Below are 25,169 nucleotides of genomic sequence, written 5' to 3'. Positions count from 1 at the left end.
TTGACATTAAACTAGATCCTATATTGTGGGCTTTGACATTCGTCCCATTACTTTTTACTAATAAAAGGGGGTGATGGCTAAGACCCATAAGAGTTCTTATTGGATACATTTGCAAAAATATTTGGGAAATAATGTTAAAAGTGGTGGAGGATTGGATCATGAACAGCGATGTATCCTTAAGCAGAATTCTAGCCTTTTTAACCAAAATCTTATTTGTTCTTTGAACTACATTGCACAGAAGTCCACATAAAATGTCAATCTTTGTCTATGTTATGTAGACTTTCACTCCACATTTTATACAGTGCACTGCAAAACATAATGGAAAGAAAGTCATTTGTTAACAATATTACTGGCCCTTAACTTTGGCAAGGTAACAACTGAGGGGGTCATTAACATAACGGGCAGATCGCCACTGCCGGGCATGCGGTGCCCAACGCCGGCCCGGCGGTGGCGATCCGCCAGCTAAATGGCCCTGGTCCACCCCTTGCCATATTAGTATGGCGAGGGGCTCTGCGGCGGACAGAAAGACCGTCTGCCGCATTTCCACTGGTCGGATTGCCGGCTGGGCGGAAAAGGGACATAACATGGTGGCGGTGCCTGCCATATTATGATGGTCATGAGGAAAGGCCTTTACATGGCGGAGACTCAGCCATGGAAAGGCATGCGGAAATTCACTGTGGGGGACCGTTGCGGTGCCCCGGGCGGGGATAGGGGGGTTTGGGGCTGCACTAGGGGGGTACCCTATGGTACCCCCTACATTGACATGCACAAGGTGGCAGGCACTGTGCGGTGCCTGTCATGTTGTGCATGTGATAGAGATCAGGGTACCTAAAATAAACCCACTTCCACGGATAGAGTAATTTCACAGTTACACGCACATACATTCATCATACACTAGGGCCCATTTCACTAACATACGCTCAAATACTCTACCAGCATAAGACCTGTGGGAAGAAAACCCTGCATCTATATCTAGGACGATAGGACCTAATTATAGTGGTTATCCTAAATCATACTCTATACAATCTATACAACAATGATCAAAATGTACTCAATAATTGACAAGAAAGAATATTCAACACCATGTTTAAAAGTTATATTGCTTTATCTAAAATTAGTCAAAGTAAATCAAAATAAATCATTTCTCATAGTTACCTATTCTAACTAAGTGTCAGAACGGGTCAGGACCAGTCTCTCGGTAAAGTCTCTCAGGACAGAGTCCTCAGCATCGATCCTCAGCAACGCAAGTTCACGCGGCAAAAGTAAATTGGCAAGTGGCAAAAGGATGGCCAAAAGAGTGGGGAGAGCCCTCCCTAAACTAACAGTTTTTATAGTGAAAAATACAATAGAGACACACATAAAGTTGGCAGGATAAACTGTATCACTGAGCAGAACAAGAAGGAAGAAATGTAACATTGCTACATCTGGAAACCTCCGCTCAGGAAAAGTCACAAGACGTGAACTACGGAACAGGAACCAAGAAAATAAAATATGTATCATATTTAATCCGGTTTCTCCTCGGCCATCGAGCCACAGTTCAGAGTTTCCCTCTAAGGCTCCTTTGTCTTTCGAGATTGCCAAGGACACTTTCACTGTTCTTGGAGAACACCCAAAGCTGCTGCCGTCCTCATGGAAAATTTCATAGAAGGACCATGGTCAGTTGTCTTCGACCTTTTTCCAGCAGGGGTCTCTCTCGTCACGTCTTTCACATATTCACTCGAGGCCAGGCTCTCAAAATTAGCCATCATGGATTAGGCCTCCATAAGCCACAATAGACCATCTCAATTAAAAGAAATAAAAAACAACGTTACTACAGCATAATGATTAAACAGTGTTAACCCCACTAATACCCTTATGTGTATGCATTTATCTAGCTTTTGCGACATAAAAAGCATTAATTCGGACAGCGTTTTGTGCTCAAAATAAATAGCACACAGCAACGTTTAAACATGAAAACTTGCACGTTATTGTAAATACAAGAACAGCACAAATAAGCTAACCCTCATGTAACTTTCTCTTATGTTAAGACAAACGGGTTGATTAGTAAAACACACTTGCACAAGACAAATAATTAATTGTTAAATATTAATAAATTAATAAAACGCATAGACATGCCAGAGCTTCAAAAGCCCCAGAATTTTCTAAAAGAAAACTCTGCTCCAGCAATCCCCCCTTTGGTGATTTTATCACCAAATAAACCCCCCAAAAAAAAATCAGTGACATTTTAGTCCCATTTTAGGAAATCAGAAATGTCTTTTCCCCTTAGACAACATTAAACACCAATCACTCTTTCATCATCTCTCTTAGTCTCTAAATAAACACTCTCCCTCAATTCTTCTAATTCAATCTCTTCTGGTTCTCTTTTCGAAATTTTCGAATTCTTGTTTTTCTTTTCATTTTTCAATTTCTCTTTCCCTCTCCTGTTTTTACAACACACACACAACAATCTTAGTATCAGTAAAGCAACAATTATACAAGACAAAGGAAACAATATTCTACCTATAATAGTACTACCTATTTTTGCAATAAAATCCTTAACAGCTATCATCTTATTAGCTATTTTAGTCCATAAACTCCCAGTTTCAAGTGGTACTAATTCTTCATGCAAATCAGTAATATTTTTGATATAGACCTTCAGGTCTTTACTTTCGTCAGGAATGTAAGTGCAACAATGTTGAACTTTCAAAATTCCACAGACTCCACCCTCCTTGGCCAAAAGAATATCAAGGGCAAGTCGATTTTGCATTGACATGGCACGTACGGCACTTAATTCCGTATTCACCAAAAGAAACCCTCCTGCGGTATTTGTCGATAAGCGATCAACCACTGTGGACAGTTTCCGAATTCCATAAGCATTTAAAGAAATTCCCACTGCTGGAATCAAAACCCCAAAAATATCACCCACAATTTCAGACCAAGTTTCTCTTTTAAAACGTGTTAATAGGTTAATATTAACACGTTTTAAAAGAGAAACTTGGTCTGAAATTGTGGGTGATATTTTTGGGGTTTTGATTCCAGCAGTGGGAATTTCTTTAAATGCTTATGGAATTCGGAAACTGATTGATGCCACCAGTAGGTCATCAATGTACTGTACTAGCACTGAGCTCTCAGGCATGATCAGACTTTCCAACGATTTTTTCAATAACTGATTGAATATCGAAGGACTCTCCGTATACCCCTGTGGGATACGACACCATGCTAAAATACGCTGGCCAAACCTAAATGCAAAAATCGGCTGGCTGTCATGATGCAATGGAATTGAAAAGAACGCATGACACAAATCAATCACTGTATACCACTCAGCATCATGTGGAATTTGATACAGAATCACTGATGGATTTGGCACAATGGGACAACATGCCACCACAATTTGATTAACTTTTCTCAGGTCTTGCACGATCCTGAACTTGCCATTGGGCTTTTTCAGTCCCATTATCGGTGAATTACACGGACTACTCAGTAGTTCTCTTAGAACTCCCTGCTGAATCATCTTCTCAATTATAGGAGTTATCCCTTCAATTATTTCTGGTGTCATTTTGTACTGAGGAATGTTAGGATATGTGATTCCCTCTTTCACTGCAATTTTCACTGGATCTACATTATTCATCAATCCCACATCCTCTCCTGTAAAATCCCAAACTGCTCTTTTCACTGTGTCTCTCAGCACTTGAGGCAAATCCTCCGGATTAAACACAGCAAATGCACCAATTAACTTACTTTCTCTATTTTCTAGAGTCATTCGGTAGAAAACATCATCATCTGGTGTCTCAAAAGCTATTCCATCTGGTGTACAAAAAATTGTGCAATTCATCTTACACAATAAGTCCCTACCTAACAGGTTCACTGGACTCGTGTCACAGACAATAAACCTGTGCATGTCTGAAAATTTCCCTATCTCTACTCTTACTGGTTCAGTAAGACGTGTTCTGATTTGTGTATTGGCTACACCAACTACTTGGATTGCTTCGTCCGAGAGAGGAAGATTTCTAACATCTGTTGACCTGACAGTTGATCTTGTCGCACCTGTGTCTACCAAAAAAGTAACACCCTCCTCATTTATTTTCCCATCCACAAATGGTCCTGCCTGGTCTATTTCTAGAGTTGCACCAAGTATGCACTCTTCTTCCTCTCCACGGCACCGTCAATAATCACCCTCAGACTCACTCCCTTCACTCTTTAACAAGTACTGCTGTACTTTGTTAGTACGTCTCGGTTTATTTACCTGCTCATCATTGTAGAATCCCGAGTCCTGATTGTACTTTTGTACCCCTCTATTCTGCGGCAAGGGCGGTTTTGGCTCTTGACTCTGCTGCCTCACAACTTTCTGCTGTTGTTGCTGCTGGATATTCCCATCATTCTGCACCTGTTGATTTAAGGATTTACCCTCATTTAATGGTGGATTAGGACATTCCGATCTCCAATGTCCCAGTTGGCCACAATTGTGACACGGGAACTTCTTTTTGGCTTCCTCAAGACTTCCTTTCCCTTTTCCTGCAAATCTCGGTCTATTTCCTCCATTATTTCCTGGATTATTTGCCTGTTCCACCAACTGTGCTTCCTGTCTTTCTGCAACTTTCACTTGTGCCCACATTGCTTTCTCTTTCAGTTTTCTTTGTTTTGCTTCAATTTCATCACTGAAGTATTTTGCATGTCTCAGAATCTCATCTACTTTTTTACTCTGCCAATCCACTGTGTGTTCACGAATTCTCTCACCAATTTCAGGTCTTAAACCATATACAAATCTGTATACAAAATGACTCAAATCCTTGTCACCTAGGTGTTCATCTCCACTGAATTGTTTAAAAGCCAGTATCAGCCTTTCGTAAAAAGCATGAACTGATTCTTTTGCCTCCTGTTGTGTTCGATCTATCTTAACCCAGTCTGTCTCTTTTGGAGGAACTTTACTCTTCAGGTATACCATCACCTGATCATACTTCCTCATTACTTCTGGATCTGGTGCCCCTGTTCTTGGATCTCTTGGATATTCCTCAGTAGGCCAACTCACAACTATTTTACACTCAGTCCACAAGTCCGCTGGAACAATTATATCAAACAGACTATTCAGGTCAACCCACAGCACTTTTGACAATTTCACAAACCTATCTACCTGCCTATACCACTCGACGGGCTTTTCTCTCAATCGAGGGAAATCATTCGTAAATGATAAAATATCCTGTCTGGTCCATGGAACATGTACATATCCTCCTCCAGGTATTTCTCTCATGGGATAATTCTCCACTGGTTTCTCCTTTTCTCTCACTGGAAATGCTGAATAAGTTGTTCTATCCTCAGATTCCTCTCTTTTCTTATACCACCTATCCTTCCACTTTTCTACATCACCCCATCTTCTCAATAATGCCACCATTTCTTTAATTTGTCCTGTTCTACCAGAAGTATTCAAATTCTCAATGTCTTTCTCTGTGAAATCCATCCTGTACGTTTTCTGCAAAGCCTTTACTCTATCAATGTCAACTCCTTGCTCATTTGCTATTGCTCTTAGTCTATCATGCGTATTTCTTGCTCTCCATGTTATGCTCTTGCACATGAACATTAGCTCACCATCATGATGACTCTTCAGGATTTCTGTTGGAACTGTTCCTGTCACAAGCTCTTCTAATTCTATACGTAACTTAACCACATCAATAACTTGTGAATCCTTGTCCTTTTTCTGAAGAACTTTCATCCAATCATTCAAATCATCAACTGTTATTTCAGCAGTTTTTCTCACTGGAACCACTTTTTTCTGCGGTTCTAAAATCGGCATCCCTGAACAACTAGGTTCACTAACATCCAACAGTTCACTACATGTATCATGTCTGGTTTGTCTCAGGTCACTTCTCCCTGTTCTTTTATCTGAATCTCCTGAAGGACCAACTGAATTTGTCGATTCATTTGCAATATATGGAATTACCAGTCCTTTCTCACCTGCTCTCTGTTTATCAAACACAGGCATAACTGGACCTATTGTTACAGGCACCGTAACAGCTTCCAGATTCTTCGTTAACTCCCTAATTTTCTCAGTCAGTTCTGTTGTCGTCTCTGCTAATTTTCTGGCATTTTCCTCACTACCTCGATTCTCTCTCTCCCTGAAAGAACTACTACTTCTTGATTCAGGTGTCATTTTTTCTTTCTCAACTGTATCTCTTATCGGAGAAACAACTGGTGTACTCTCATCTGGTTCTGGTCTATATGGAGGTGGTCTCTTGTAAATCATGTCATTTAAGACCTCATCCTCATACTCTCCATACCTTCTCATATCTGACTCAGGAACTCTTTCTTCAGAGGGTGCAGAAACTTCAACTGTTCTCATAGGATATAATCCCTCTGTCATACTAGCATCTCGCCATCTTTTCATCCGATCATGATGTGTTTCACGATCATGTCTCCTCCCAAACATGTACCTGTAATACCCTCCAGATCTTTGTTTTTCCCGGTCATGAACTTCCTCTTCCCATTCCACTAAAGCCTCGAACTGTGTAGGTCTCGGCTTCGGGTCTAAGCATAACATCTTTTCCCGTAAATTTCTCAACACGGCCAAATTAAATGAACCATGTTCTGGAAATGCTAGAACACCATCTTCTTTAGTATACCTAACCCAGTTCTGCAACCATATACAGGTATGTAATCCATATTTCGCAACCATGAAGGATGCAGGTGTTTTCGCTGGAGGTAGCAACTCACCCTCTCTCGTTTTAACCTCTTTATCCTTGCTAAACCACTTTTTAACTTTTCCAAAGAACGTTTTTTTCTTTTTCTCTTCTTGGTAATACATTTTAGCGCTTACTAAAACTCTCTACTCTCTCCGTATTATAAATATACAATACGAGGTTTCTCAACCAATAGCAGCGCGACTCACACTAACGCACCAATCCTGGAGCGTCTACGTCACTAAACAGCTCTTCCAATCCCTGCGCGACTCACACTAACGCACCAATCCTAGCGCGAACCCTATTCTGATCCACTATCCAATCAGAGCGCGGACCTTCTGACGTCAACAGTCGCTGCAGTCTCTGTCTCCTGTCTCTGTCACTCGTCTACCCCTCCTTTACAAAAACTCTCAGTAGACTTCGTGTGTCAAAATTTCTACAAAATCTATTAGTTACAACATAAAAACATCTCCATTGTCTGCTTCCCTAACCACAGAATAGTAAAAGAGAGTCTATTTCTCAAGAATCAACAACTTTCATACATCGCATAACTGTTTCCTCTAGGACTTATCCAAAGAGTCTTACAGTCAATAAATGTATATGCATTCACGCACATTCATACGAGAAAAATATAGTACATGCACACAGAATCCTGCTTCCCGAGAACAGCACAATCTGTCCCTGTACAGAATTATAACTCAACAACTAAGCAGCTTACCTCTGCCCAGTTCCTCAAACAAGCTCAGAGAATACCTATTACTCCTCCCGCAATAAGCTTTAACGGCAATCCTTACGGATCCCTGGGACTTAAGACCAGAGTTTCATAGATAACCTTCACTATCATACACACTCCTTATATACCAGAAATATCTAATAGTAACATACGACGATGTCACTGATTCCGAACCCAGACAATGTGAACGCGCAACTTCAATTGTCACACGTAATTTCTTACAATCCCGTCTTTCCCGAGAGCAGCATATACACCTTCCTCTGCTCTACTACGGAACTGCTACCATAGCTTCCAAATTCCAGAAGCACTACATATAACTCAACATGACAACTCCAACATATAGTATTAGTACATATACCAATATCATCAAAAATAAACCAATAATCAAAAAGCTAATATACAAGCAATCTTATCTTATCAAGATCAAGACAACCATCTATAACCATCCTCTGCTACCAGAGAAATTGATAGAGATCAGGGTACCTAAAATAAACCCACTTCCACGGATAGAGTAATTTCACAGTTACACGCACATACATTCATCATACACTAGGGCCCATTTCACTAACATACGCTCAAATACTCTACCAGCATAAGACCTGTGGGAAGAAAACCCTGCATCTATATCTAGGACGATAGGACCTAATTATAGTGGTTATCCTAAATCATACTCTATACAATCTATACAACAATGATCAAAATGTACTCAATAATTGACAAGAAAGAATATTCAACACCATGTTTAAAAGTTATATTGCTTTATCTAAAATTAGTCAAAGTAAATCAAAATAAATCATTTCTCATAGTTACCTATTCTAACTAAGTGTCAGAACGGGTCAGGACCAGTCTCTCGGTAAAGTCTCTCAGGACAGAGTCCTCAGCATCGATCCTCAGCAACGCAAGTTCACGCGGCAAAAGTAAATTGGCAAGTGGCAAAAGGATGGCCAAAAGAGTGGGGAGAGCCCTCCCTAAACTAACAGTTTTTATAGTGAAAAATACAATAGAGACACACATAAAGTTGGCAGGATAAACTGTATCACTGAGCAGAACAAGAAGGAAGAAATGTAACATTGCTACATCTGGAAACCTCCGCTCAGGAAAAGTCACAAGACGTGAACTACGGAACAGGAACCAAGAAAATAAAACATGTATCATATTTAATCCGGTTTCTCCTCGGCCATCGAGCCACAGTTCAGAGTTTCCCTCTAAGGCTCCTTTGTCTTTCGAGATTGCCAAGGACACTTTCACTGTTCTTGGAGAACACCCAAAGCTGCTGCCGTCCTCATGGAAAATTTCATAGAAGGACCATGGTTAGTTGTCTTCGACCTTTTTCCAGCAGGGGTCTCTCTCGTCACGTCTTTCACATATTCACTCGAGGCCAGGCTCTCAAAATTAGCCATCATGGATTAGGCCTCCATAAGCCACAATAGACCATCTCAATTAAAAGAAATAAAAAACAACGTTACTACAGCATAATGATTAAACAGTGTTAACCCCACTAATACCCTTATGTGTATGCATTTATCTAGCTTTTGCGACATAAAAAGCATTAATTCGGACAACGTTTTGTGCTCAAAATAAATAGCACACAGCAACGTTTAAACATGAAAACTTGCACGTTATTGTAAATACAAGAACAGCACAAATAAGCTAACCCTCATGTAACTTTCTCTTATGTTAAGACAAACGGGTTGATTAGTAAAACACACTTGCACAAGACAAATAATTAATTGTTAAATATTAATAAATTAATAAAACGCATAGACATGCCAGAGCTTCAAAAGCCCCAGAATTTTCTAAAAGAAAACTCTGCTCCAGCACATGCCAATGCACAACATTTGACATTGTGGCGGGTGCTGCTTGAAGCACCGCCCGCCACAATGTTAATTGTGCAGGATGCAACCATCGAGGTGGCGGTCGCATCCTAATGGGCATAGCGGGACCGCCACACCTCTGGCGGTCGGTCCCATTGTCCATGATGGCAGACCGCCATCATAATAGACCCCTGAGTGTCAGGGGGGATTATCTTCCAGGCTACCCATTAATACCAGATTAAAGAAAGCCTTTGTCCTGGCCTCCTTCTGTTTGATCTGCTCCCATTTGTGCTTACTGAATCTGAGAGTTTTCCGTCGGAGGTGAATAAGAGTCATGTAAATATATTTATTATATGAACCCAACCTGGTGTCCATAGATTGGACACTGAATGGTTTCTAATGATAGATCAAACAACAAAATGAGTAAATATTGTGATAATCTTAAACTGAATTTAAATACCAGCAGAACCAAATCAATGCTCTTTGAGAATAGTAAGATCAAATAAACATGGTAGCTGGGCAAGACTAGGGTAGCAAGAATTAATTATAAATACTAGTGTAAAAAAATAATTAGAAATATCTAGGATTTTGTGCTTGATAACAATTTGAATTGGAAAAGGCATCAGTTTATTGTGTTTGTCAATACCTTTTCATTCATGAATGGTTTAATTATAAATAAAGTGAAATATTTGTCTGAAACATTTTTAAGGCATACAAAAAGAAATGTCACCCTGGTGAAATATGATGCAGCTGCACTCCTGATAGAAAAGGGATTGAGAAACAGAGTTAAAAAGTAAAGCTTATAAAAAAGTATTTGCTATTGGGCGCGTGATTGATGTAGAATCAAAAATATTAGAGCTTGGTTTTTGGGTTCCTTAACTTGAGGCAGAAACTTTGGGGTTTAAGTTTGATGCAAACTTGATTAAGAAAGAATGACCATCTGTACCAGCACTAGGCTTAAAAAAATGTATATTAGTGAAGTTCAAAAGATTCTGCAATGTAAATGAGAAATTATGACATTATTTCTATTGTACACTATTTCTCCAAGTTCTGACATTGTTTTGCAAGATAAAGGTGAAGGAACATGTTTAACCTAAATCCTATTTTGTTCATTGTACTGAATAAGAAATATGTTTTCCTCAACCAGTATGTAAATACAAAAAAGAATTTGGGTTAGTGAATTATCTTTCAGACACTTTGTGCCCTAAATTAAGGAGAACATTACTTCTAATGCTCTTAGGGGAGAACTATTAAAAAGAATAAGGGACAACATTTGACAGGCATGTAATAAGTGTATATGTAATAGAAAGATTCTTGATGGTTTAACACATTTTTTGCCGCTATAATAGTGTTCAGTAATTGAAAATGCTGAGCTTACAACTTGTGCAAAAACACTTCTACTACAGCTATTAAGTGTGCTTTTAAAATTTCCTTTGCTTTGCATAAAACACCTATCACATTACTGGAAAAAGTTTGTTCATAAAACACAATATAATTTAAATGTGTCCATGTCAAGATTAAGGAAAAAGATAGAATTGTATGTATAATTTAAATATTATTTAAACTCCATTTTATATTGCATATCGTTTTTATGTGATGCAGCATTTGTTTTAACGAGATGAAAGCTCTGACAAAACATATAATAAATTACTTAATTTTAATTGACTGTTCCCCAAAATGCACAATACTTTGATGACAGACAGTCATGCTAGTGCCATGCTTTGCATGACGTTGTTAAATAACTTCTAGTTTTTTTTATGTATATGCATAGTGTAGGCAGGGCCCTACTGGAACCCCAAAGCAGTCCCGGCAATCGTAATCGGACACCTAGTTGTTTTTGTTTGCTTGAAGTTAGGTTGGAATTTGTACTTCAGTCATATATAAGCATAAAATCCAGCATTTTTATAATTGTTATAAATTTAGGAGAAAAAACCTCGCAATTTTCAAGCACAAGCTTTGAGTTTTTCAGGGTTAAACAGCGTCACAATGAGCTGAAAAGCTCACCTGGGATTTATCTTTGTGCCAGTGGAGTGGTACTATGACCCGTGAAGCCTTGGGCAGCATTTCAGCAACCCAGATTACTTTTCTCTGCTCTCCACTACTTCTGCTCTCTACTGATGAAGGGCTAAACCCAGAAACACGTGTCTAGAGATAACAGTACTACCTGCACCTACTTTGGTGATAAAACTAGAGCAACTTTGAAGTAAGCGTAAAGCATTTACCAGAATGCAATAGGGTGAACTATGTTGAGATGAGAGGCAGTGTGCTCCCTCCCCCCTTGTGTTTAAACAGGGTCACACTTCACTGAAAATAAGAAATTGTATGCCAAGATAAGACAGTTGCAAAAATTCCAAAGTGATAGACTATTCTTCAAAACAAATTTAAGGAAGGAGCTACCTGCCACCTGCAAATTGTGCACACTTTTGTTGTTGCTAAAACTACTGCTAAGTGCAAACATCTTCACACTGCATTTATTTGAGCTTCATGGGCCAGATAATCAACAATATGCACCTGCGCAAACATTGGGCTGCACACCTCTATTTACATATGCACAGCAACATTTCTGTCCATTATCAGTATAATAATCAATTTGTGTTCATGTCTATTGATTAATACAGATGCTCACTTTACAGCGTTCCTGAGTTGCTGCACACTTTATGAAGTTATTCCTAACTGAGCGTGTGTCACATCTTATAAAAGGCAGGAGCAGCTCGTGCAGGTAAGAGCGGTGAGGCAGGGCGGGGGGGGGACTCGACAGACGACAACGAGTGAAAATTAAATAAATACTGCATTTCCCCTTGTCATCATCTGTCGAGTCCCCCTAACCTTGCCCCACCGCTCTTACCTGCACGAGCAGCTCCTGTCCTTATCTCATTATTTTAATTTTTACACGAGAAGTAACGGGTAAAAATGTAAATACATTTTATACAATGAGAAGTAACGGGTAAAATGTTTAATAATTACATAAGGGCAGGAGCAGCTCATGCAGGTAAGGACAGTGGGGCGGGGTGGGGGACTCAACTCGTCATCTGTCGAGTTCTCCCCTACCCCGCCTCACCGCCCTACCGCCCTTACCTGCACAAGCCGCTCCTGGATAAGGGAATGCGTTTATTGATTGGATTTCACTTTTTGTTGCATTGCAATCACTTCATTTGTATTTTTGGGCTAAATAGGGAGGTTCTGTTTTGCTCCTTTTCCTTTATTTCTGATTCACATGGATATTTTTTCTTGTTCACTTGCAGATGGAAGACATAATATCACGCATGCAAGATGAGAAAAATGGAATTCCAATTCGTACTGTCAAGAGCTTTCTTTCCAAGATTCCCAGTGTCTTTTCTGGTGAGCTACAAGCTTTTCTTTTCTTATCGACAAGGGAACTGTAAAATGGGAAAATGACGTGTTGTGCAGGTCATGTGTATGCATGGTCATCTTGACAGATTTACAGCCAGGTAGCCAGCTTTTTCTGTCCAGCAGTTTTTTCTAATCAATTGGTTAATTTACTTTTTTTTTAATAAACACTAGTGATTGGGTATAAAGAACCTAAGAGATTTCGGGCAGGCCTTTATGAAATATCTTATGTGAAGTAACATGAGCTTTGACCTACCCAGACCAGAAATTATAGTTGAGACCAAAAACCACACAGTGACCAGTTTCTTAAAAAGTATCCCCATGTGGAATCGAGCTGTATTTTGTTTTCTGCAGACGTCATTCAGTATACGCGTCTGTTAAATTGCTTTAACAGAATGGGCTCGCATAGAGTTACATAAAGCAGCTTATCATCGCCTGTTTGTGATTTGTTTTCAGCGTTGTCACTCCCTGTAGTGTGCTTTGGCTTTCAACTAGTGCTACCGCTGAGACGTGTGCGTGTTTTTTTGTCTGATGTGTACTAAGGTGATGTGTGCTCTTTTGTGCTACTTTGAATGGGATGAATGGCTACATTATCTAGGCGGTAGAAGAAGACACGTTTAGGAAAAAGTGAGTCGCGCAACAAGCATGGTATGAGCAACAGTAACAATTTAAAAAAAAGTGTTTTACTATCACTTCTCTGTATAGCAGTCGACTCATGTTAAGTTTGTCTTATTTGTCGACGCCTCTAACAAGCTGTGGTTTGCGGTCGACTGACTAAATGCGCTAATTTATGTGGCAATGGATGTTAAAATTATGTGGCAGAGTTGACCAAAATATGCTGCAAGAAAAGACAAATTAGATGGCATAAAAGGGTTCTGTGGCAGAGTGTCCTCACTTGTTTTTGTCTTTTTAGCCAATAATAATACTGTCTGGACAAAAGTTGAACCTCATTATTATATGTTCAAGATGTGAACACAGCCTCAGCAATGAAATAATGATTAGTTAACCTTTGCAAAGGGTGTAACAGTGTGTGACGCCACGTACATTGCATTTTTTGTGACTTTTGATCTGTTTAAGTTTTAAACTATATTTTGGGTTGAAATGTACACATTGTGCAGCTGTTGGTGAATTGTGTGGCACAGTCAGTAATTTCATATTGCGGGAAACATTTGGCCAGAAATCGCTGTAGAGAAAGAGCTTACTTTGGAGGGGTAAAACGTACTATTCCCACTGCAGTCTGTACAACAGTATGGAAAGTGCTGGATTTCAGAGGGGTGAAATTTACCATTCTCACTCCAAACAGTAAGGAAAGTGTCAAATTGCAAAGAGATTCATTTTACTATTTCTACTGCAGTCTAAACGAGTAGGGAAAGTACTTCACTTCAAACACATTGCATATATAAGTAACACCATGAATGTAAAAAAAATTAAACTCGTATTATAAAATTTATTACATTAAAAAATACATATCTGTAATAAAAAATACAAATATTACCAAATCTATTTACATAATGACTGTTCATTAAAATAATTAATTATGAATTAATAAATAACTATTATTCAATTATTAATTGATTATCTTCCCCCGTTCCCCTACAAAAATAGTACTCTGCACCTGAAATATAGCTTAAAAAATAAGTATTCCATATTTTTAAAATACATTAAATAATGTATTTACAAGTAATAATTTTGTTAATTAATTATTACTTATTGAACTTCCTCGCCTAGAACGCTACAAACCTGGCAGCCTGCAACTAAAATATAAATTAAATAATTGTATATTCCATAGTTAAAAATATCTCAAATTCAATTAAATAATCAATTTACAAATAATTAATAATTAATGAATTAATAATTAAATAACACCCAACCTTACACCCCTACAAAACTAGCATCCTGCTGCTAAAATATCAGCACAATAGATCAGAATTTCGTATTTTACATAATTACAATTATTTAATTTAGTAATTGAGATTATTAACAAATTAATAAATAATTATTACTTAACTTCCCACCCTTGGCCCATACATACATAGCAGCCCCCACTAAAATATAAGTAAAATAAAGAAGTATTCCATAAACTACATAATTAAAATCAATTTAATAATACTTAAACATATTTAATTGGTAAATAATTATTATTAGCTTCCCATCCTATGTTCTTACAAATCTAACAGCCCAAAAATAACATATAATGGAAATAAATCAATATTACATAATTTTCCTACAAATATCAACCATATAATTAAATATAATGTATTAATATTTCATAATTATTATCAACCAATTAACTTCCCACCCTATCCTGCTATAAACCCAAAAACCCAATACGAAACTTGAAATTACTTTAGAAAATTGAATAAATAATTCTAAACGATTTAGAATTACAAGGTATATTTAAAGAAATAACCTTCATATAATCAATAGTAACATATAAAATGAATATATCAACTAACACACATTCAAGTAATTTAAAAAGTATATTTCTACCACTATATTATTGAAATGATAATAAAAACATCAATATTATTTAAAACGATAGTACTTTTCTAAAAAAAATGATATTCTTGTCAATTATAGTTTTGCATCATGATATTTGTGTATCACATTATTTATTTTCTGATATTTCTGCCTTCCGATATTTTTAAATCAATATTTTGTCCAAACAGCCCTTTCTATCGGTGGACACTGCTGTTCACTTGATGATGGTCATATCTCCAGCATGGCCAGAATAGTAGCACACCTGTCCGTAAAATATATGATTAATAATTACTTAGTATTTTCTCAAGGTCGGTGCCTCCTTCAGTTGGGTACCTGGTAGTCTTTACCTGAGCGCTTGTTCATATGCATTCGGACTGACCAGTCTGGCCCTAAAGTGCCTCTGCTCCTAACACAAAGGGATTCCACTCTATATATGTATAGTGTGTTTTCTGCTTCCATGAAAATTAGGCTCTGCAGGGGTAATTTCCTTAAGGCTATAAAATGTAGTTATATTTTGGGGATTAATAGTTTCTCATTTTCACCTTCTGTAACACAAAATGTCTTTCTGTAGTGAAGCCATTTAAAGTATGGATGGTTGCATTGTTGTGGTTATGAAATATTATATAGAAGGAGACCTCACAATCTTTTCACTCATGTAATTTTGGTGATCTGTATTGCGAGATTTTCTATGGGACTTCGCCCAGGACGTTTTAAGCCATGTGTACATTCAGGGCCCAGTTCCCACATGGAACTGTAAAATTGCACTTGTAGAATAAACGGAGACTATTTCGAGGCCACTGGTCAAGTAGGGGTTACTGGGATATAACCATAGAGATTTGGGCTTTTTACCACTGATGGCCCATGCATAACCTACTATGGCACTGCACATTGAGTACCAAATACACCATTTCCAAACTTGATTCTCAGGGTAGTGAGGCCAGGCAGCCAACGGTTTCTCAGGGAGGCAATGTAAAGGTAGAACTCAGGACTCAAACTGTTAAACAGATACACTAGGTACTATCTAGTCCAGTGTCTTTTCTTGTATAAAGAGAAGTACTTTATTTCAAGAACATAGTCCCACATAAAGCAAGTGTTGATCATTTACATATTTCCAAGACACATATTAAAAGGATGCTAAACACACAGAAATAGTCAGGCATTAATCTGGCACAGGTGTGGGCTCACAGCAATATGGGGCAAAAAGTTTCCCTCATTCTGACTTGTAAGCCATTCGTATGTCTCACAAATAAAGCTTATTAGTCTCACTGAGTTGAATAACTTCTTAGAGTTTAGCAGAGCGTGGCCAGTCAGAGTTCAAGTTGATTCAGCTCAGGTTTGCTGGTGGATTGGCACTTGGAAAAGCAGACCCTTGCAGCGACTGGTAATTGGAACACAGGTAAGCGGTCCTGCTCGCAGCTTCCAATAGCATGGGCTGGAATCCCTGCTTCCTTTCGACTCTCAGCACTGGTGCTTGAGTACGATGGTTCAGTGCTGGAGCAGCACAGGGTTGGCAACATGACAACCGATCTTTGTTCGCAAGGCTTGATGTTACAGCTTACTCAGCACCAGTTCTCTGGCCTCAGGCAGAAGACAGGCACATCCAAATCATGCTTGCTAATGTGAACTGGGGTTATACATTGGTTGGCTTATTTGACTTCTTGTGGAAACGCATTGGTAGGCCAGTACACCCTCTATAGACACTGGTTGGCACCAGTTGCGCTCCTTCTTTGCTGCCCCACACTCTGGGCGCAATGGTTGAGCTTATTCTCTTCAGGCAGTTTCTTTCTGTTAGGTCAGGAGATCCTTCCTCACTCTTAGCAGACCAGGCCACAGGAAGACCCCAAACTCTCCAGCAAAATGCACAGACTTCAGATTATGCCCTCACACCTCTGTGAGACAGGCTCTTACAGATACCAGACCAGGATCTTATCAGTCCTTTGGGAATGCTGCATATCACTCATTGTCTTTGTCTGTGAATAACTTTGATCTGGTATCAAGCGGGTAGTTTAGGTCCCACTTTTAAACATATTTTCAAGACAGGAGATGTTGATCCCACTGTCAGTGCCCAGGAACCAGTTCGGAACTGTTCCTTTTTATAATTACATTTTCCTTCTGCAGAACAGACTCCATTTGTTTCAGAGGTGATGGCCCACAAAACGAGTAGGGACAATGCTGGCTTCAACTGAAGCACTCAAAACATGAATACAATGAAGGGTGAAGGTATTTGTACGGAGGAGTCATGAGCCTTCTTGAATATAATTCGGAAGAGACAAAAGTGGCGGGCCCTGACTAGCAGATTCCCTCTCCTTAACCACAGAATTTGCTGACTGATGTCCCCTTCCCACTATCAACCCAAGCGGCAGTGCTCAGGAAGACATACTCATCAGACCATTGCTGACAAGGTCACTTATCCCTTTCTAAACAGCCCTGTCTCTATCCTCCTACAATTCATTTTCTTAGGCTCTACCTTCTAGCTTAGAAATCAAGCAAAACACTTCCACTGCCTGGGGAGGCTGTTCCTCAAGAGTGTTTCATCAAGGGTACCCAAAAAGGATCCTATCGGTCTATGTAGCCACACACTCACAATCAGTATGGAGTCCTGCTACTACTCATCAATCATACAAAATGCAAACTGGGATTTTAGTGCTTAGTTTGAGCATTATATTTAAGCTGGACCTACAGGCCCCACACTCATCCCTGAACTGAAAAAGTGTCTGATCTGAAAAATGGTACGCTTCCACAACTCCTTAAATAAGTATGACCCAGAACATGAACAGTAGTACTATGTCCTTGATAACTAGAGAGTACGCTTGGTGCATCCCTCCAAGCCACAGAGCTAGGCTCTGGGTCTCAGGACCAAGAAGAAAAGACTACGCCTTAGGGGCCGGTTACGATGTTGTGTGGAAACTAAACCGCCCAACTCCTAGTCGGATTCGGTTACAACCGACTCACGATCGGCAGTTCCACACAACCAATTACAATGCTCCCAAACACCGTTTGAAAGGACTCCCATTGACTTCAATAGGAGCCTGTGTTCCAACCGACAACACAGGCTCCTATGGGGAAAATGGGTGTCTGCAGAAAACCTTGCACCCTGTCACGGGCACCCCATGGTGCCTGCCACACTGTGCATGGTTCTACCACCACGCACCCTAACCAGAGACCTCAGGATGAAGGGGAGGGGTTGCTAGGGGCACCAAAAGTTAGACAGCTCGACTCGGAAAGGCTGTCAGAATCCAACATCGTAATCAGTCGGTCGGCAACGATGTCCGTTGAGCTGTACGAATTGACTCCGACCGACTCGGAATCTCCTAATGCCGGTCAGAACTGATTCCGAATGGCCGAACAGTTCCCCTTCTGACCGCGAGCTTTGTAATCGGTCAGTCAGAAGTGTTTCCGACCGAGTCTGGCGGATGGGTTCCGACACAGTCTAGGGGAATCCGATTGTCAGTCGGAGGCTTTCCAAACGACATTGTAATGGGCCCCTAAGTGTGCTCACATGATTGGTGTTTGGACGGGGCGAAATAAATATCAGCATTTACACCTCACAAGCCAGCAGAAAATATAGCTACAAACCTAGATTGATGTAAATCCTAATAAATATCTTGTAGTGAAATGCATATTAATTAATCATGTGTTTAATTTGCAAATAAACTGTACAGAAAGCAAATTAGGTATGTAGAGAGAGATTGCATATTCAGTTTAAAAGTAGTTAACTGATCCCGTGTTAGGAACCCAGTGCCCTAAAATGTACGTGTAGGTTATTAAGAGTGACCACAGAAGTTGCACAAAAAAAGCAGTGACCCTAGACGTTCCTGAACTTCCTGTGGCAGGCAATTAATTTGGCTTATCAACCTCTGTCGCTTTTTTGCCAAGGAAGGTGTCAGGTAATAAATTAATACAATTTTGTCCGTTTCCTTAACCGAGGCATTACAGGCTTCATTTATAGCATTTTTGCATAGGGTAGCTCAACAAGACACCTTGCTGCCTGCCCTATGCCAAAGTAAAAGGGCAAGAATGGACCGTATTTAAGCATTACGGGGCATGCCTGTCCTTTCTGCCTGCGCTGGCGCCGTTTTGGCAGCCTAGCGCCAACGTAGGCACCCTTGCACCATGGTGCAAGGGTGGCTTAGTTGCAGGCAGGATTGTTTTTGTGCAGGAAGGGGGACTTTCCTTCACAAAAAACAATTCTGTGAAGTATTTTCCTCTTTTAAGAAAACATAGAAAGCGGAAAAATGAGCAGAAATAAACATATTTCTCCTCGTTATGCCTCACCTCAGGAGGTGTACAGATTTGATGCTTCCCCGGGTTTATATCACTTTCTAAATCTGTGGCAGCATCAAATTCCATAGCTGTTGCCTGGGAAACCCCACTGCAACACCCATGGAACGCCTCCCGGGTGCAGAGTAAGGCAGTGCAGCGATTTGCACTGTGTTGCCTTTTTTATGATTTATGAGGCCACTCAAAACCATGCAGGGTGGTTTTGCGTGGCTTCATAAATCTTTATGAGAGCCCTGCGTCATGCATGCACCACTTTACATGGTGCAAAATTGATTCAGGGCTCTTATAAATAAGTCCCTACATTTTTTATACTTTGTGAAAAATTGCATCTTGAATCCCACACTACTTCCCACAAGGTTCAAGTTGTAAATTCAGCCAGACTACCAAAAGAGGGAGCAAGTACACCTTGGGAATACTTTTTTTTGTTGCACTTTTGTATAGCACAATCTCGACCCAAAGGTATTGGAATACTTTACATGAGCACCAGTTACATAACGACACGTTCATATTTTTGCAGGCAGGGGGAGATTAGGTGATTTGTCCAGAATCACACCATGTTCAGCCGACACTAAGACTCGAATCTAGTTCTCATGTTCCAAATTCAGCACCTCAGGCCATTACGGCACTTCCACACTAAGAATAAGATATGTTCCAGTTTGGTTGGAAATCATACATTCAGCATTATTTCTTTAAAATATAATTTATAATGTAATATCCCAGTATAAGCCTACATATTTGCTGTACATTAGAACAATACTGTTTTATTACTTTCTCATCTCACTGACACAGGTGCAGAATAATGTCTCTCTACACCGATGCAATTCTGTGCGAGAAGTTTGTTGTGAAATATGTATGCTCTTTTAATTTAAATGTCAAATAATACAGGCTGAACAGGCAAGTATGTAGACAGGTCAAAGGCCTTACTTTATATGTCTTTGTAAATCGGCTCCAAAACGTCCAGTTCTCTAGTAACAAAAGAGCAAACAGAATACAATCCTTTCCATTTGTATTTATTGTATGTGCATATTCCCTGAATATTCAGATGTTATTCCCATTGTAGATGCGTATTAGGATAATTCACAAAGGCATGTGAGAATGCATAAATCCGTTCTTCAGGAGTACAACTTAATGCGCACAAAAAAACCTTTGTGGATAGTTCCCTTATTACCTTGCTCAATATTCTGTTTTACAAATTCTCCTATCTTTGTTCAACTTCGCACTAACTGAGAAAATGAATGAAAATCGTTCCATCTGACCAGGGCCAGCTTTAGCGCTGGTGGCGCACGGTGCGACATTCAGTTTTGGTGCCCCTGCACCCTATGACCGCCTCCTCGGACTTTCTCAATACCACCAGGCAAAAGTGCCCCTCATCTCTCCAATCATAAGCTATTGCTAAACCCAGCACCCCCCCTGAGGTCGGCGCCCCCTCCACAGGTCGCCGCCCAGTGCGGCCGCACCAGTCGCACTGCCCTAAAGCCGGCCCTGCATCTGACCTGTGAATACGTATTGTAGAGGGGTGGGCTCCAATACGGATCCAGGAGGATTTTCAGATTAATGTTGTATTTATAGGACAGATGTGTCAAAAATATCGGCATACCTTATTATTATTTGCCATTTGTAAAGCGCGCAGCTACCATCGGGTTTTCCGGCTCTAAGCACTACAGTGGTGTTACTGAAGACACTACTATTAAAGGAGCCATGTTTTAAAGAGTTTGCGGAACTGCATTAATGAGGTACAATTCCTCATTTACTGAGGCAGGGCATTCCACAGACCATACAATCATATCATAAACCATGAGCAAATGTACTGGTTATCTTGAAAATCTGGTACGAATCTGGGCTTTCTCTGGGCGCCAATGCTTTAGGCAGATTTAATATTTAATGCGTATTAGTTTTTTTCAAGTTATATGCAAATTATTTATTCAGTCAAGAATTATAAGGAATAAAATACGGCCCAAATGTACCTAAGAAGAGCATTGCGCGTGGCCTCGCGTTAGAGCCTTGTGCCTCCACACGGAACTCTTTGGTGACCTGTAATGGCCGTCGACGCTAGTCCTAGCGCACGTGCGTGTGGCCTCCAGGTGCCGCTCATCAGCATTCAGTCAAGATAAAAGCCCTAACGTGCACCATCCCGATCAATGCAAAATGCCGTACATATAGGAAAATGAGAGCACGTGAAAATTCTTCTCTCAAGAGACGTCTCGCAGCGTTGATGGCAATGCCGGGATCAAGTTGCTCTGCGGTGATAATGACACCCCAAATAGAAAGCATATTTAATTTTGATAACATTATTCAAAGGCAAGTGATTATTAAGAAGCAGGCTAATGCGCGGGCGCTGCGAGCAGATACTAATATTGTTCTGAGGAGTAATTGCAGGAATTTCGAAGCAAGATGTATGAATCACCACGCGCACGAACCACGCCGTGTATTTTTACATTTCCAGATAGGCGGCTCAAAGCACACATTCATATCGCTGGAGCTGAATGTGAACCGACTCCAAGATTACCAGCTTGACGCAGGCTGAGCAGGGGCAATAAATAGGCTGCTTCTGACGAGGTGAGCAGCGCGGGAAAGTCCGTGAATCATATCACGCTTCCAATCGGGCAAACAAAACCGCAGGATAATGCGAGAGTGGGTGTGGAAAGGCCGTATTTCAAACACTCTGTTTGCTGGAGTGTCCAGCACACGTATAAATGCCAGCGTCAATAAGGTGCGTTCAGGAAGTGCTTAGTTTCTGCAGGTGGTGCGCACAGGCTCTCATTTTTTTGTTGGGGGCGACAGTCTCCTGTGTTTTTTCATCATCAGTCTAGAGAGGGCGAAAGGCAAAACAGGTGATTGAAGGTAGAAGAGAATGATAGGAAAACGTGATACATTGAGTAAGGATGAAAAAGAACCTGCAAGGGTGAGACAAAGAGGTAGGAGGTCCGGGGGTGGGTGAAGAAAGTGGCATGAAGTGGAATCAAAAGTAGGAAGCCTTGATATTTGGTGACACCTCATTCGGTGGCGTTCGCAAAGAGTTCCTAAAGAAACCTTGGATTTATTTGTTTATTTCAAAAACAAACACAAAAAACGAAGTACTGTAGCAGGTGGGGTAGCAGCTGTTCCTAGATTTGCCGTTTGGTACCCTAGAATTGCCATTCAGTGGCGGCTGGTGAACTTTTAAAGTGGTGAGAAACAAATGCATAAACCAAACTACAGGACTCCTTCCCAGGAGTGTTCCAGCAGTATGGAGGGAGCTTCGACCAGAGAAATGTGGAAGATATGGCAGGGTACAAAATGGGCAAAAGGACACAGTTAATAGTGGCAGGAAAAGGGTGAGAATGGGGAATAACAAGATGGAGAGAGTGGCGTAAGGAAAGATATCTAGGGGGAGTTATGGAAGGGAGCATGAAGAATGACACAACTAACCTGACTCCACTTACTGGAGTATCATCATATTCAAGTTCTCTGGTTAAGAACAAAAAGACCAAGGATCATACCATTGGAGTTGCAATATTGCTGAGATAGCTAGTTCTGAGCCCTTGGTGCTGGTCCAGCTGATTAATAAGACTGAACAGGACTTAACCTGCCAGTCAACCAAATAAGGCTGAGGAAAATCTATATGTCAGAGTGAGACTAGACAAAGGTTGTGTAGTCAAGGGCTGGGAAGAAGGAAGTGGCTTTATGTAGGAGCATGGGATTAGAAAGAACGTTACAGTTTTCATATATTTCTATTAAAAAAAAACCACGCGTAGTCCAACTTCATAATGCAACAGCCCATACATTAAAGGCACTTTTGTGGTTTGTTAAACCTTTGGCTGGTGTTATATTGAAGGATCCCCACCCCTTCCTTAACTGGGCCTCTCCACAGATCACACATTTGAATATTCCCTTTCCTCCACTCCTACATGTCAAAACTCTCCAAAACAATGATACATGGTTGACACGCGGTCCTCAAAACGTCTGAGCCTGAGTTTGTCCTTTTCCTCGTAACTATAATTATCTAATGGTGTATTTGCCAAACTCTTTATTTTCATTTGATGTAAGCTTGCTGCATGAGTACATTGTATAGATGGAACATGAAAGAAGGCAGGCCTGTACCCAACCGAACCAATCCTGCCAAGTAGCAGTCCGAAATCCGATATAAACAGTAATGCTTCTGCAGCAGCATGGTTTCCGTTTGTCACTTAGCTAATTACATAAAAAGCACTGTTTATTTACAGTACCATAAGCTTTATAGCTTGGACGTCGCAGACTGTTGTGATATCTTACTTACTGTTGTCCACTCAGGCCTGTCCTTGCAAACCCCTGGGCCCAATACCTCCAACCAAACAGGCTTTCCAATTGCACACACACACATACACACGCACGCACACACACACATTTAAACATGTACTCACTCATACAAGCATACATACACAGTCACACACAAAGACATTCACACAAACACACACTTGCACTCCCCGCACACAGATAAACACACACTCGTACAAATTTGGAGGCTGAGAAACACAAAACTTACTTGCTCCTTTATCTGCACTGCAGGGTGGCCCATATTTCAAGACTCCTCCATCTCCTAACTTCTGCTAACAGCACAATAGAGGCAGGCTCACGAGCTTCAACCGAATCAGAAGCTGGAATAGAGTAGGGGGTACCGAGGTACATAGTCTTTCACTATCCGACTTCTGATAGGACAAATGGGCGCATGATTGACAAGCCCTGAAGCTCCATTATATGGCATGGTGCGCTGCCTGAGGCTAGTGCAGCATGCATATAGCTGCAAGGTTTCAGATAGCTATGTGTGACATTTTCATAATTTTTGTGTAATTATGAGTGACATTTCAATACCATGAGTGACACTTTCTCTCGAGTAAAATAAATCACTGAAGAAGATGGAAACATAAAAATATCAGAATTTAACCCACTTGAACAACGAGAAAAAGATGATTTTAAAGCTGCCGCAAAGCACCAGATAATGAAGGGAACGAATCTAGTGCTATTGCAATCTGGTTGTACCGTTAAACTGGGCTGGATGGCCCCCGTCCTGGAGAGATAATTGTTTTATTCGGCGCACGGCGACGCCCAAGGCGCTATAGTCAAGCAAATTGCATGCAGACCTAGCGGGGAACAGCCATTGCAACGCGGTTTTTACCACGCACAGCTTTTACATCGTATGCGTTACAACGCATGCGATGTTACAACGCTATGCCATTACAACGCAAGTCTTTACATCGACTTGCGCTAGATGGCGTGCTAACATTACAAATAGTGTAGTTTATCATCCCAACACCTTCCCTACTGTTAAGTGGACTGGAGTTGGAATAGTAAATTACACTTTTCTAATGTTAGCACGCCATCTAGCACAAGTCGATGTAAAGACTTGCGTTGTAATGGCATAGCGTTGTAACATCGCATGCGTTGTAACGCATGCGATGTAACTGCACGCGTTGTAATAACACGCGTTGTAATGTCATACATCCAGAGCTAGCACGGCACCCTCCCCCACACCCCTGACTTTGTTACATTATAGTGATGTGCACTAACGCGTCACTGCTAAAGCAAAGGCACACTGCTTTACCGCACAGATCCTAGAGTACAGGGTACGGAAGCCGCTCAGAATGAAGCCAACTTTATAGCCAATGTAATAGCAGTCAAGTGGAACTAGATACCGGGCAGGCACAAGATGAGAGAAAGCCGTCCAGGCTGAAATAAGTGAAAAAATGAAAGCGTGCAACGGGTAAACAGCAAGTCATTTAAAATGCTTTTGCTGTAATTTTTACTTGTTCCGGCGGCGCTCAGTGGGAAGGTTAACGAGTGGCATAATACTAATTAGTTAAACTAAATTCCCCAGTGGCAATGTGTGTATTTCTAAATTCGGCGTTCCAG

At 40.5% G+C, this 25,169-nt stretch overlaps 1 protein-coding gene across 2 annotated transcripts in view; it reads left to right on the top strand.

Moving 5' to 3' along the window:
• RGS7 (regulator of G protein signaling 7) overlaps window positions 1-25,169 on the top strand; it is a 1,943,194-nt gene that overhangs the window by 545,789 nt on the left and 1,372,236 nt on the right. For both annotated transcript variants that reach the window (XM_085609335.1, XM_085609336.1), the window contains exon 3: window positions 12,437-12,533. In XM_085609335.1, coding sequence (XP_085465461.1) covers window positions 12,437-12,533 — 97 coding nt within the window. The remainder of the gene's footprint in view (window positions 1-12,436; window positions 12,534-25,169) is intronic.

Source organism: Triturus cristatus, chromosome 6 (genome assembly GCF_964204655.1).
Source record: "Triturus cristatus chromosome 6, aTriCri1.1, whole genome shotgun sequence".
Classification (NCBI taxonomy): domain Eukaryota; kingdom Metazoa; phylum Chordata; class Amphibia; order Caudata; family Salamandridae; genus Triturus; species Triturus cristatus.
Note: the sequence above shows the minus strand (reverse complement) of the source record. Positions and strands in the feature narration are given on the sequence as shown.